The sequence below is a fragment of the Cibotium barometz genome, chromosome 18 (assembly GCF_041138505.1).
Source record: "Cibotium barometz isolate CiBa-2024 chromosome 18, ASM4113850v1, whole genome shotgun sequence".
Taxonomy (NCBI): Eukaryota; Viridiplantae; Streptophyta; class Polypodiopsida; order Cyatheales; family Cibotiaceae; genus Cibotium; species Cibotium barometz.
Window position 1 is genome coordinate 8,033,137 of NC_141063.1, and position 14,901 is coordinate 8,048,037.

Here is a 14,901-nt window from a genome sequence, read left to right on the forward strand (position 1 = left end):
TCCCACTTTCCACCCTACTTACGCGTCAATTTGTTTTCTAATTAATCCTACCACACTGTTTGACATAAATAAACATGTTTCTTAATTAACGCCCTTTTCACAAGGTTTGTTAAAACAGTCTTTTTCCACAATACAATAATGCCAAAAACAAGATTTATATAAAAAAAAAAGTTTATACATGAATCAATTCCATACAAGCCAACCGGCTCTCTTATTCTTTTCCTTTATACTGCCGATGATCTACAATTCGACCTTCCAGCCTCTACATGCTGGGCAAAACCCTACGGGACCATACACCTCATCGTCGACCGCTGGCGAGGACTCAAGCCGGCCTCTCACCCTCTCAGGCTCCATCGCTCGATCCTCCCGCCCCTCAAAGCGATGTCTGCACACTAGGGTGCGCTTATTCACCGCACTAGCCTGGGTCCTCAGAACTAGGCAGCATCATAATGTCTCGCCTCAATCGGCGAACCTTATTCTCCCAATGGTATGAGAGATACCTTGTGCCATTCCCAGGCTTTGCTAACGACGCCGCCCGACTACACAAGCACGGAATGGAGTTAGTGTCGAAGCCAGGAAAAACTTGCACTCTTTAAAGATAACAATTTCAATGCCATTTATTGAATACAGCATCACACAATTCGTAACTTCATACAATTTTATGTCATTATTTTAAAAGGAAAAGATACACATTTATTAACACTAATATAAAAAAAACTCTTCTTTAAAAGATAACCAAGCTAACCTGGCCACCATTTTCTTGAGGAGCTTCTAAAGGGAGGGTTGGAGCCGCATTAGAAGCATCTTCTCTAATCTCGTTGTTGCGCGCTCCTCTCGAGGCAATATTCTGACGTTTCCACGAAGGGGCCATCTTGGATGTCGTCTTGTAGGGCTCGCTATTGCGGTCGAAACGCTCCAATCGGATCTCAATTCTGAGATCGTTTGCTCACCGTATGAGCAAAAGACCATAGCGCATGAACCCTCTCTTACGGCAAAAACCAGCAAAAACCTCTTACTAAAGTCCACGCAAATGAGGGGAGGGGAGGGGGGGGGAAAGGGGGGGGAGAAGAGTTAAGGACACTGCCTCCTAGCAAGAGGGGGATAGAGGAAAATTACCTTATCTCAAAAGTGACAAATGAGGGGGTGTGAGAGGGGTGGCTGTAAGGACGACTGTACTACAACAAGTACACTGCACAGGGACGGACGACGGTACGGGCGACGGCACAGCAGAGCATAGACTACGCAGAAATGCATGTTGCCCATGGAGCACCCCGGAGGTTTATATAACTGTGGGGTACAGGTACGGGCGCTGCGCAAAGCAAGAACGAAAGGACGGTATACCAGCAAAGGCTGTACATCAGTGGCCTGCATGGATCTAGGGGAAAGATACGGTGTCGGTTAACAGGGAAAGGAGTGGTACGCATGTACCTTATCTGGTCAGGGGCAGCATGGGTGTCCACGTAGCGGTACGTGTGGACGGCTCTTGTGCAGCCATCATATGGGCACCCTGGTAAGTGTGTACGGTCCAAATTTTGGGGTGGGGTCCCCAAATTTGGGATGCTAGCCTCGATTTACGTGCCGGACTGCCCCGAGGGGGTGAAAATTTTTTTTATCCGGGAGGTTCTCCTGGTCGCTAGGGTTCAGACCGTTCGTCAATCGGACACCCGATCGTGCATTTATTAAGGTTTAAAGGTCGTCACTTTTTAACTAAAAATGACTGAAATTTACGTATAAGCTTGATCCAGTGTCCGTTTTGGATGCTGTAAAATCTTATATTAGGATAAAATGGCGCACAGATTCCAAATTTGGGCTCAAAATTTGAAGATTCTAAGTAGAAATGACTCATTTAATAAAATCATTGATTTTTATACCATAAAAACTCTATTACATGGACATTTCTTTATTAGTGAAGATGGGTATGTTACAGCTTCTAAACATTTATCCACAACTGAAAAGCATCCATATACGTCTAAAGTACATGCTGGCAATATGTGAAGAACTCTTCATCTACCCATTTAGCATCAATGGGAAGATAGTTCTTGAACTTCACAAGGTAAGGCCTGACAAGTTTGTCTCCAGCAAGCTTGTGTTCTTTGTGATACACAATCTATTCTGGCTACAAAAGTTCCTTAAGCTCATTCACTTCTAATGGTTCCTCAATGACCGGTTCACTAAATGGCTCCCACCCTATATACTTGTGAAGGAAACTCACATGAAAAGCATTGTGTATATGCCAATGACTAGGCAATGCCGACATGAAAGCCACTTCATTGATCTTCTTGATCACTCGAAAAAGCCCATAGTGCCTGGTTGCAAGCTTAGGATATACACCCTCTTTGCCTGGCCCTTTCTAAGTCTTTCTTTTTCAAATTTCAGCAATACTCAATTATTCTCTTTGACATATAATTGCCTTCTATGCTTGTCAGCAACCCTTTTATGTTTGTCCTATGACCTCATGTATTATTTGTCAAAGGGTGAAAAATTTGATAGGCAAAAGACACCAACGTTGCTTCACCCATTGCAAATTCCAACGCAGCCATGTGTAAGTATAACAATGGATTCCATTATGGATTTACCACGGACGTAACAAGGTAATGATGCCATTTTGACAATTGTGGATAGGTTTAGCAAGCAAGCTAACTTCTTGCGAGTCAAGAAGACTATTAAAGCCGAGCATATGGTGAAGATATATCTTGCACAAGTGTTCAAACATCATGGAATGCCGAAGTCCATTGTAGGGGATAGAGATCCTAGGACTACAAGTCTCTTTTGGCAGACCTTGTTTGATAGAAATGTTATGTGGCAGATCAAAAGTCTTCTTGGAAGAAGTTCTTACAGCTTGTGGAATTCGCATACAACAACACAGTGCATGCATCTGCAGAAAAGGCACCGTTTGAAATTGTTTATGGTAAGCTGGTTTTGCCACCCATCCTTCGTACAAAGGATGAGATATTTGTAGCTGATGAGTATGTAAGAGACTTTGCTCAGGTGCGAACAGCCATTGCACGCGTACATGTGTCTCTATGTCCTTCTACATACCTACCCAAAAGAAATATCGCTCAATTATGTGCATAGTAGGCATTATGCCTCTATGACCAGCATATGGAGGAGCATGGCACTCATCCAAAACCTTTTGCCTTATGTCAGACACCACACATAAGCAATTATCTTTCATAAGATAACCCTCTTTGATCACAAAAAAGTGACATGTGCATGACCAGCCATCAAATTAGCCCAAATAGTAACAAAATTAGCATTTGTTTGTTACAAATCACACATGGCAGACAAGTCTCCATGAGAAGCAACCCAAATATCTGCTACATACGGCTTTCCTGACAATGCATCTACCACTACATTTAGTTTCTGTGGGTGTGCAAGATCTGAAAATGAAACATGGAGAGAAAATTGGCCAACAATTTAGTTTGGGTAAGAAAATACCTCGAATCCTAGTGATCTGTCTTCACATTGAAATCAGCTCCAAGAAGGCAATGTTTGCATATGGTTATCACATGAATTATAACCAAGAGCTCTTTCTCATAAACACTAGGAGAGAGCTTTGCAGCATGCAATCTACTGCTCTCATACGCCACAACTTGTCCCTCCTGATTTAGGACAGCTCCTATGCAATTTCCAGATACATCACATCTCACACTGAATGGCTTTGCAAATCCGAAATGAACAACACTGGACCATGTGTAGTTGCATCTTTCAATTTGAGGAATACACCTCTCTTAACATCAATCCATTTAAATAAAGCCTTCTTCTTTGTCAAGTCGTACAAAGGAGAAGCAATCCATGCAAAGTGCCAAATAAACTTGCGGTAGTAAGAAAACTACAAATCTCATGCATCACGCGGTGCCACTGAACCCGAATCACTACGCCTATCTTGATACATCTCCACCTTCGCTCCGAAGGAAGGTTTGTTGGGATTCAGAGTCTCATGTATATGTGTCCGTCATGTGTCCGTCATGTGTATGTGGTTGTTTGTGTCCACCAGTGCGTGTGCGTGTGCGTGTGCATGTGTGCGCGTGCGCGTGTGTGTACAGCCCCAAAAAGGATGTGAACACTCATTTATGTGTTGTGTTTTGGTGTGAAGCCCTCTAATAGTGGTTCACATAATATCTAGAAATTTATACATGTTTGACATCATTGCTTATGTGATGCAAAAGAACCTTCAAAGGTTATTAAAGCATTGTACTTAGTGTATCTAATCATCACAGCAATCACTCATTCTTTGAGTAGTGTAATATTTTCTTTGTCTCTTTTGAGTATATCACATCTCTCTCTCTATAACTCTCTTTTCACAAACCATGGAAATCTTTCACCCACCATAGCTCTTTCTGTCCTAGGTTACTCTGCCCACCAAACAGGCATGGTCAATCTATCAACATGGATAGACTAAAAAGGAACCCAACTTCCTTAGCATGCAGAGGCAACAGAGCTTTATTACCTTCAATAGGCTCGATTTTTTTTGCATACAGCATTTCTTCATGAACACCAAAATGCAGATCATCCAGCGAGTTGTGATCTCTTCCCCTACCATGAACTTTGGATTCAAGTAACTGAAAGCCCAGCCATCAGTTGATTACATCTTATTAGAGGCAAAAATTTCCATCTAAAAGAACAAAAGAAACACCCCAAAACCAAGTTTGCATAATTGATGTAGTTTCCTTTCCAATTTTTCCTTTGTCGTTTAGTCTAGAAAAAGGCATAATATGCACCAGAACTGTATACAGTTGCACTACAGAATTCAGGGGTTACGTTGCAGAATTTGAAGGTTGCAGGATTGTAGTATTATGCTCAATGAACAAAAGGGCTCAAATATCCTCGAATCTAGCCAGATATATTCACAGGGCACTTCATACTATGTTAGTTAAGAACGCATGCCTATACAACAGGATGCAAGAAAGCACTTGCCTCAAAAGGAAACCACATGGGAAACCGTGCTCTAGGGGAGTACTCAAGAAAAATGCATCATCCAAGCTGTTTTATGGAATTGCCATGGCTATTCCTGAAGTAGGGGGCCGCTTGGGAGATGTTGAAACAAATTCTAGCGTCGTTTTCTTGGCATAGAGAAGAGAGCATGATGCATGCCAAATCCTGCATATAGAAGGATATGATAATGATGCTTATAAATGACACATATGGATCTATGTCAGTGGAGGTATCAGAAACTTGTATGTGTCAGCTGTTATATTCCCCACAATGAGTCTAACTAATATAATACCTTCACACCAGATCAGTCAGAACCTCTTGCAGATCTTTGCAGACATTGTGTGCTGCAGTATTTGTGGGAATGTAATAATTGTGGGAGATCTTAATGCTCGCGTGGAAAAAATGCAGACAGGGGGCAGTATGGATGTCTCTGATACTTTATGGGTGGATGAATGACATGGGATTGAGCAGGATATGAGCCACTAAAGATGCCCACATAACACCTCATGGGCAAGCTCTTATCAGGATTCTATGTAGCACATGTATGCTTATTCTAAATGGCACTATGCCAAAGCAAAGGAGAATGTACAAACAGAACAGCATCAGGAAGAAAAAGAGTCTTGTAGACTACACTCTCACTCACAAGAGCTCTTTGTCGTGGATTGTATCGTTTAGCATTGACCCTATCACACTAGATTTAGATTATAGGCCTCTACTTTTCACGTTGCCTGCAGTGTGAATACACAAGAAGAGGAACAAAAGATCTTGGGTGCAAGGAAATGCCTAGCTTTCACATTGATACAAAGAAAGTAGCATATTATGCCAAGAAACTTGACTCTTCTTTTGAATGCATCTGTAAAAGGATCATTGGAGGACAAGAAGTTTGAATTACAAAGATGCTATCTTTACCAGAGCCAAGGAAAGCTTTGCAACTAAAAGATGTTGAGTTTAGGTGAATGCTCAGCAATTTGTTGTTTGACCGAGAATGCAAGAATGCCAACAAAGCATGTACGTATGGATCCTCGTTCACTCGTTCCAAAGGTTCGGGACTCTCATGAAAGGCATTGTGAATCCTCCAATGATCGGGTAATGCTAGTCTGAAAGCCACATCGTTGATCTTTTCCAATATTTGCAAAGGTGCATAATACTTGTTGGACAACTTACGATAAACCTTCTCTTTGCCGTTCTACTTTCAAAGCCTTGCTTTCTCAAACTTTAACAATACCCAATCACGTTCCTTGTACTCCATCGCCCTTCTATGCTTATATGCATCCTTTTTTTGCTAAGCCTTGACCTCTCTATGGCTGTCTGCACCTGTGCAAAAGTAGTATCCAAAACCTCTAATATACTCATCTGCTGCAAAGATCTCATCCTTAGTCCTTTGAAGTGGTGGTAGTACAACTTTGCCATAAACAACCTTGAACAGTGCCTTTCTTGTGGAACTATGCACTATATTGTTGTAGGCAAACTCTACTTGTGGAAGTTCACTCTCCTACTCCGTTTTCTGTTCTTCCACATAGCACTTTAACAAATCCAATATGGCTGAATTTGCTATCTCAATCTGGAAGAAAAATCCAATTTCGTCCCCATATTATCAAATAATGCCCTCCAAAACAAACTGGTGGTCCTAGGACTTGGGCGTTCCATGATGTTTGAACACCTATGCCAAAAAAACCTTTCCATGTGGTCTGCTTTGATGATCTTCCTCACTTGAATGAAATGAGAACCTATCCACAATGGTCCAAATACCATCATTCCCAAACTTTGACTTTGGCAAGTCAAAAATGAAATCCATCACTATACTTTCCCATGTCCTCTCGAGCACAGGTACAGGAATAAGCGGTCCTAGAGTCTTTTGACAATTATACCTGACCTTTTGACAAGCCAAGCACTCGGATACATACTTGTCAATATCCTTTCCCATGCTAGGCATATAGAAGTACCTGACCTTTTGACAAGCCAAGCACTCGGATACATACTTGTCAATATCCTTTCCCATGCTAGGCATATAGAAGTACCGTTCCAATGCCTGCGTAGTAGAAGAAATACCTCTATGCCCTGCATAACGTGGTGCATGTGACTCCTCAATCACTTTTTGAATCAAATCCTTGGTTACGTATAACTGTGTATCCATCATAAAGCAGTTCCCTAGATTTTAGGGATGATGTCATCTGCATTCCTTCTGGTCTCCTGACCATCTTTGACCACTATGGTCACTTCAGAATTTGCTTAGAATTCAAGATACATTCACATTTCGGTGGCGGCCACTTACTAGTGTGAACCGGCCTATGCCCTCATTCAGTGGCCATGTCCTGGACACTGTCATTCATCTTTCAGTGCAGTTCTCAGGCTTAGCCAACCACTGGTCCAAAGTCCCACTGGCTGACCCATTCTGACATTGCAATGGCCCAAGCCCTTCCAAGAGATCCCGGGGGAAAGCAACAGCAACCAAAGAGAAAGAAAAGAAAAATATATATTTATAAAGAAATGTAAATAAAGAAAACAACTGCAAAAAGTTTCACCTCCTGGTGACATACCCCCCTCTTGAAAGAAGCACGCAACCTCGATTGCAAGTCCACATGCAAACGGATGACTCAGGACGATCACAAGATTCCGCAGGTGATTAGTGTCATCGCATGTATCTCCTGCCAACGGATGACACGGGGCGATGATAGGGATTCCCCACTACCATTTGTGCCATCGCAGGTTCAAGCCTTTCAAATACATGTTTCCGGATGCAACACAGGGCGATAGCATATATCTTGTACTATTAGTGTCACAACATGTAAATCATTCATTTGAAGCGTAACAGATACAACTTCAAAGCATTGAAAGTTCATTCATTGATTAAGTGATTGACAACAAATGTCAAAACTGTACATTGCCAAACATATAATACAAATGTACAGGTCATTCAGAATTCAGGTTCAAAAAGCAAAAATAACTAGGACAGACTCTCCTTTCAGCTTCACATCCAGAACATGAGTCTTGTCCCTATGTGCAATTGTGATTTTCCTGTTGAAAGCATCCAACACTGCATGTTTCCTATGACACCATGGAATTCCCAACAGGACATCACATCCTTCCAAGGGCATGATAAGAAACTCCTCTGTGTCGACATAACTCTGTATATGCATGCGAAGTTTCCCAAGTATGGGAGTGACAAGAACTGAATGCCCAGGGCATGCCAAATTAGCCTGTCCAACTGGTCCCATCTCTTCAGCACGAATTCCCAACTTGGCTGCCAATGCTGGTGAAATAAAGTTGGCTCGAGCACCAGAGTCAAAGAAAATCAGCACTGTAGCATCTTTGATTTTACCCCATGCTCTGCACAATTCTGTCGCATCATCACATGGCTGGTCACCAACCATGTCAGGTATCAATCCTGCACTCGGCATTGTCTTCTTCTTGGGTGGCCCTTGTTTATCCTCCGCATCTTTTGCTGGCTATTGTGGACATTTTGCAACCATATGCCCTTTCTGTTCACAGATGAAACATTTCCCAGCTTGCATCAATGCCTTTCTCTCTTCAAATGACTTGCCATACAGTGGCCTCTTCTGTCCTTTGTCTTGAGGTTCCTTCTTCACTGTGCTCTTAAAGCCACGTGAACCTCCCTGTAGCAATGCATTAGCCATGTTTGCATTCTCAATGAGCTGAGTCATATTACAAACATTGGTCTTAATGCAATAATCCCTGATTTCTTTGGGCAAACCACAGCAATACTTCTCTATTTGCTCTGACAATGGCACTGTCCTGTAGGAAGTTACTGGCAAGAGTGCATCCCAAAACTTCTTATTATACTCTTCCAAATTTACACAGTTGGCTGCATCAAGTTTGTGCCATGCTGTCATAACATCCACTTCAAAAGTATTTGTAAGCCAGGCAAAAGAGAACTGCTCCTTAAATTGAACCCATGTAGCAGGTGCTTGTCCTTGCATCAACAGTGAGGTCCACCACTGCAATGCATTACCTTTCAAGAAAGTAGCAACCTTCCGCACCTTAGAAGACTCTGTAAAGTTACCCCCAGTGTATGCTGCATCAAACTACTGAATAAAAGTCAGCGCTTTCAATTTGTCCTGCATCCCACTGAAAGTCTCAAACTTTACTGCTTGACCTCCTTCTTTGTAATCTTTTGCACCTTTTCTGCATCAGTCCTTACTGCTCTTTGTCCACTAGGTTGAGGAAATTCAGCCACACTGACAGGTGCTGGGGGCCCCAAAGCTGGACTAAAATAAGCTTGAAATCCGGGCTGCACACCTATATTGGCATAAAGAGGGTTCGCAGCTTCCATAGGCATCATTCCTGGTGACCCTCTTGACATCAGTCCTGGCAAAACTGTGGGCGGCCTAGCCATGGCCTGGAAAACAGACCCACCACCAAAATAGCCAGGCTGGGAAGCAAGGAATGGAGGAATGGTCGGTATGACCTTTTGCACATTATTGCCCTGGCCATTAAATGCATGTACCTGTGCCTAGGTAACATGTTGCACTGGATCAGCTAGTGTCACAGGTGCCTGCTCAACATGCTCTACCCTCATTTGCAACTGTTCTTGTGCCCTCTCTACTGCATGCTGGGATGCTTCAACCTGGGAATCCCCTGTACGTGACTGCAAAAATTTCTTCATTCTGGGATTCTTAACTAGTTGCTGAAAAGTTCCAAGCATGCTAAGAAGCTGTGCCTGAAACAAATCCTCCTGTTCCTGTTCTTCCTCTAACAAGGCTAGCTGTACTACTAGCTCCGTCCGAGCAGAGGCTGACACCTGGGCACCTGTCACCTCTATACGCTGTCTGCGAGTAGAAGAGGAACTCTCTTCAGCAGGGAGCTTGCCTTTCCCTTTGTCTGTCATACTGTCAACTGAAAGTTTAAGGGAACCTGTATCCAAAGAAAGAGACCGTACTCTTTCTCACCTGTAATCAGTTGTACCTCACTATGTGTGTCTCCTGTTCACCCAATCCAATCCGTGTCCGGGCTCTTGCAGAAAAGAGGACCCTATCCCGGCAATAGAGCCATAAAACCGGTCTATGGACACACAAAGCGGTAATTCTTCATTCACAAATAACCTGGACTTACTCAGACACACAATCACAGAATCCTCGCTCCCTCGCTCAACAACAAATTGGCCCCGAAGTCCGACGCCCCTTTCGGTATTTCTTTATTGTTAAAGAGTTGCAACAGAGCACTCTACTTGCACCAGCTAAGTTTTACAAATTCTGGGAGAAATTTGCCAGCATAACTGCACTAAAACTGTTCCATAACATCTCAGAATGAGTCCCAAAACTGACAGGCTCACTTCCATAGGCATCAGACTACCCAATGGAGTCCAAAACATCACAATTCAGCTTGCTGTAATTTTCTGCACAGACCTGTTTTCAGCTCTGTTTTCGGCCCAAATTAACCCTTGTACTGTCCTAGAGGACTTTAGCAAAGTCCTACTGCATTCTGGCATCAACCGGGCAACATAACAGCCCAAAAACAGCACCTAAACAGTGCTGAAACAGCGTTGTTTTGAGGAGGTTATTACCCTCTTCCGTCCTTGCTTTGGTGTAGGAACTAACTACACCGGTTCCTGTTCAAGGAGGCAACTAGCCTCTGCATATAAGCATGAAATTCACACAACTGTACCTGATTTTATCTGATGAGAGCATTACCATAGTCTACAAGAAATGAAATGAAATGAAATGAGAGAGAGAGAGAGAGAGAGAGAGAGAGAGAGAGAGAGAGAGACTGTGGGGAGCAAGCTCAACCCTCAAGACATGAGTTGCAGGGCAAGGGAGTGCACCACAATAGCTCTTAACCTGCAACAATCCACCATAATGGCTGCAAATGAGCCTCATTCAGCCCAAAATCCCATGCTTCCCTCTTCCCAGTGTGGAAAATGCACATAAATTTGACACTTGGCACATTTTTAAGCCTTTTCCACATGCAATCTTCCAAGCTAAAAATTTCCTAACTGGTTCACATTCTCACAACAGTCCTTTGCCAGCTTTTGGTCCCCTTGACATTCTGCACAAACTGACGCGAACACTTTTCAATTCCGACACTGCCCAAAATAGCAGTTCCCTAGATTTTAGGGATGATGTCATCTGCATTCCTTCTGGTCTCCTGACCATCTTTGACCACTATGGTCACTTCAGAATTTGCTTAGAATTCAAGATACATTCACATTTCGGTGGCGGCCACTTACTAGTGTAAACCGGCCTATGCCCTCATTCAGTGGCCATGTCCTGGACACTGTCATTCATCTTTCAGTGCAGTTCTCAGGCTTAGCCAACCACTGGTCCAAAGTCCCACTGGCTGACCCATTCTGACATTGCAATGGCCCAAGCCCTTCCAAGAGATCCCGGGGGAAAGCAACAGCAACCAAAGAGAAAGAAAAGAAAAATATATATTTATAAAGAAATGTAAATAAAGAAAACAACTGCAAAAAGTTTCACCTCCTGGTGACAACGGGAGCCAGATCAGTGCCACCCGTGTGCGACCAGTACTGCGTCACATGGATGGAAACCAGTTTCATGTCACCCGTGTGTGATTTGCTTTGTGTTGTATGGACGACAGCCTATTGGTGCCACCGATGTATAGTCAGGATGGTGTCTTCCCTATGGGACTGTCACTCCATAGAAAGACCAAGACATATTTATTTATATTTGTCGCTCCAGTTTTGTGCCCGACAGTAACCTCTTGTAGAAGTTTCATGAAAGAGAGATTTCGTCCACTATTTGTGCACATGCATTTATGTCTCCATGCATAAATTTATTTTTGCATGACTTGTTTGCGTGTGTCTGCCTGTTATGCCGTGCCAGTACAGTGGACGGGGACATCCCTAGTGTACCGTGGAATGCTGTTTGCTGACTTGGTGGTAAGTATTTTCATTTTCTCCTTTTTAAAAGGTAAAATCCATAAACTAGAGTAAACCTTGATTTTTTATAAGCTAATGTGTTCACACACATTTAAATTTGGGCTGGACATTTACTTTCTAGTGTGGGTGTCCATAAGTGTTAATTATGTATTAAGATATTATAACCTTTGATAAGCCTTTTGCATGGAACATTATTGAAAACTGCCCGCCTGTGAGGTTGGTGGGTTTTCTCTCTCCATCGCCTGCAGTCTTTTCTCTCCATCGCCTGTGGTATGTGCTGTTGCTGTACCCGACTGCTGCCCACGCTTGTACCAACTGTTGTACCCGACTGTACCATGCTTGTACCAGCTGCTCTACCCGACTACTGTCCACGCTTGTACCAGCTGTTGTACCCGACTGTACCACGCTTATACCAGCTAATGTACCCGCCTGCTGTCCACGTATGTACTGGCTGCCCTTGTGTATCTGCTGTACCTGCTGGCTGCCCTTGTGTACTTGATGTACCTGCTGACTGCCCTTGTGTAACTGTTGTACTTGCTACAAGTACAGGTACCTGCATAGTACTTGAGCTGGTTGTATGTCACCAATTGGCCGACCATTTGGTCCATCTCCAATTTTTGCGTCTCGTTCACTTGAGGCCATGCCAGTGTCTCGTGTGAAGAGGCCAGTATTTTGCTGACATGGACGGGAGCCAGACTGGTGCCACCCGTGTGTTAGCACGATGGTGTCGTATGGACGGGAGCCAGACCAGTGCCACCCTTGTATGACCTGGACTGTGTTCGATCCATGGGACTGTCACGCCATGGAAGAGCCAGTATTCGTGCCGTGTTTTGCCTATGGGACTGTCACACCATAGGGAGACTCGTGCCTGGAACTGTGTCTTACCTATGGGACTATCACTCCATAGGAAGACCAGGTTTTTATGTTTTATGTTGTGCCACTTTTGTGCCGACAGATATTTTGTACTTGTTCCATGAACGGGAGATATGTCCATGTTACTATTTGCACATGCACACATATTTTGCATGTTTGAAGTTACACATGTTGTTTTAATATTTTATTCTAACCCCTTTGTTTTATAAGGTTAGGTGTTCACATTTAATTAAAAGTGGGCACCCCCTTTGGGCACCCACTTAGGGGCCAAGGTGGGGAGCCCCACTTTTAAGAGTGTGGGGGTGGGCATGGTCACCAACCCCCACTAGTTCCCTTTCATGCATGCGTGGGAAATCTCTAGTGGTATCTTCACTTAAATTTTATTAAAAAAAAGGGCCCCCTTCAAGCGTAGAATCCATCGCTTCCCTCTTACGTAGAGAACCACCATCTCTGCGCATGTTCCCCTGAGGCGGCTTGTTTTCCATCAACTCTGAGGCGGCTGTTTACTCCACGCTGCTCCCTCTCTCCCAGGCGGTTGGCTGTAACTCCTACAGGCGGCTGCTCACTTTCCATCCAAGCAACTGCCTCAACATCTCCACAGGCGGCTGCTTCATCTCCCCCTTACTGCTGCGCATACCTCTCTACAGGTGGCTGAATCCCCTCTGCTGCGCCTGCCCCTCTACAGGCGGCTGAATACTCTTGCTGGTGGCTGCGTTGAAACTTGCAGGGGACTGCTCATACTGCTGCTGGCTGCGCCTACCTCTCCTGCAGGCGGTTGTCATCTCCACAAGCACTGCTGCGGCTACTCTCCCCAGACGGCTGGCTGCAACTACAGGCGGCTGCCCCACTTCAGGTTGCATCTCTGTTTCCCTTTAGGTGGCTGCGTATCTGTACTATAGGCAGCAACTGTGTGCTGCGCAGACTACCTTTCCTGCAGGCTGCTGCATACAACCAGGCGACTAGTGGTTATACTCTACAAGCTGATAGCTGCCTCTCCATCTCACCAAAACTGGCTGGTGCTGTGAATCCTCTCCATACAGCATCTACCTCTCTCTACATGATGTGCATCTGAGTTTCTCTCAAGTAACTGCACACATGGGCATTGGATTTTTTCTATCAACCATCTTCAAGTAAGTGATTTTCAGATTTGAGTAAAGTATTATATGTTTAAATCTGATAAAAGATTCATTCCGCTCGGCCAACACCCGTTCGGTGCCGGGTTGTCCAAGCTGTATTGGCGAACCTCGGTCCAAAGGTGCTGAGATCGGGAGAGCCAGGCGTTAGTACGAGAGCGCCTGTTTGTGCGTGGTCTCGGAACACCAGTGAGGCGCTCTCCGCGGAGTCCAGTGAAAGCACAGGACCGCAGAGATTGGACCACACTAGTGGTCGTTCTGCTTCGAGTCTCTACATCAAAATTCGAGCCTACTTGTTTGGTACTGTTTTCATATGTACATGAACATTATCTGGTTCTCAGAACCCATGGAGCATTGTATTTATTAAATACTCCCAATAAATATATCATATATTGAGGGGGGGGTCAGCCCGTTCCGGCCCCAGTGCTGGTGTCCATCTTTCCATTTCATTTCATTTAAGTTTCAAGTTGTTTTAAGTTGTCCATTTCATATTTGTGGTTTTAAAGTTGTGCTATTAAGCGTGTGGGTGTCCAACGGAGTCTTTCCCACTTGACGGGATCGGTTTCATTGTACTTGCACACGTGTGAAGTACTTGATGTGCTTGATTGTTCCCGCTACAAATTGTACCGGTTGTATCCAGATTGTACTCAACGTACCAGGTGCTCTCATATTTTTTTCCTCATTTGTATAAATCTAAAATTTGCTAATTTAAATTCAGAAAATGCTTTAAGTTGTGTAGTGCAGAAGCATGGCATGTATATGTTGACCATGTTCAGGAAATTCTTCCTGGTGTGGCTAGTATATTTCCCTATGTGGTGTTGTTAACCGCGCTCTCAGAGCTTCTGAGAGCCAGTGAAGGTTAGACTCACCACGGAATTTGGGAGCAAAGCTCATTGGGGAGAACCAAGCCACGATCCCTCCGCGACGTACCCCTTGGTCTGCGTTAGTACGGGCGTGCCTGTTGGTGCACGGTCCCGGAAGACCAGTGAAAGACAGGTGTCCACCCAGTGAAGGTGGGAATGAGCCTCTAATTTGGGGCTACTCCGACCAACATCTCTTCATCGACTTGAACCGGTTTTATTTGGTTGTTTTCACTCCCTTGTG

At 44.1% G+C, this 14,901-nt stretch overlaps 1 protein-coding gene across 1 annotated transcript in view; it reads right to left on the minus strand.

The window, feature by feature from the left end:
• HCAR (coenzyme F420 hydrogenase family / dehydrogenase, beta subunit family) overlaps window positions 1-14,901 on the minus strand; it is a 173,616-nt gene that overhangs the window by 125,198 nt on the left and 33,517 nt on the right. The window contains exon 4 of the mRNA XM_086812046.1: window positions 4,451-4,562. Coding sequence (XP_086668172.1) covers window positions 4,451-4,562 — 112 coding nt within the window. The remainder of the gene's footprint in view (window positions 1-4,450; window positions 4,563-14,901) is intronic.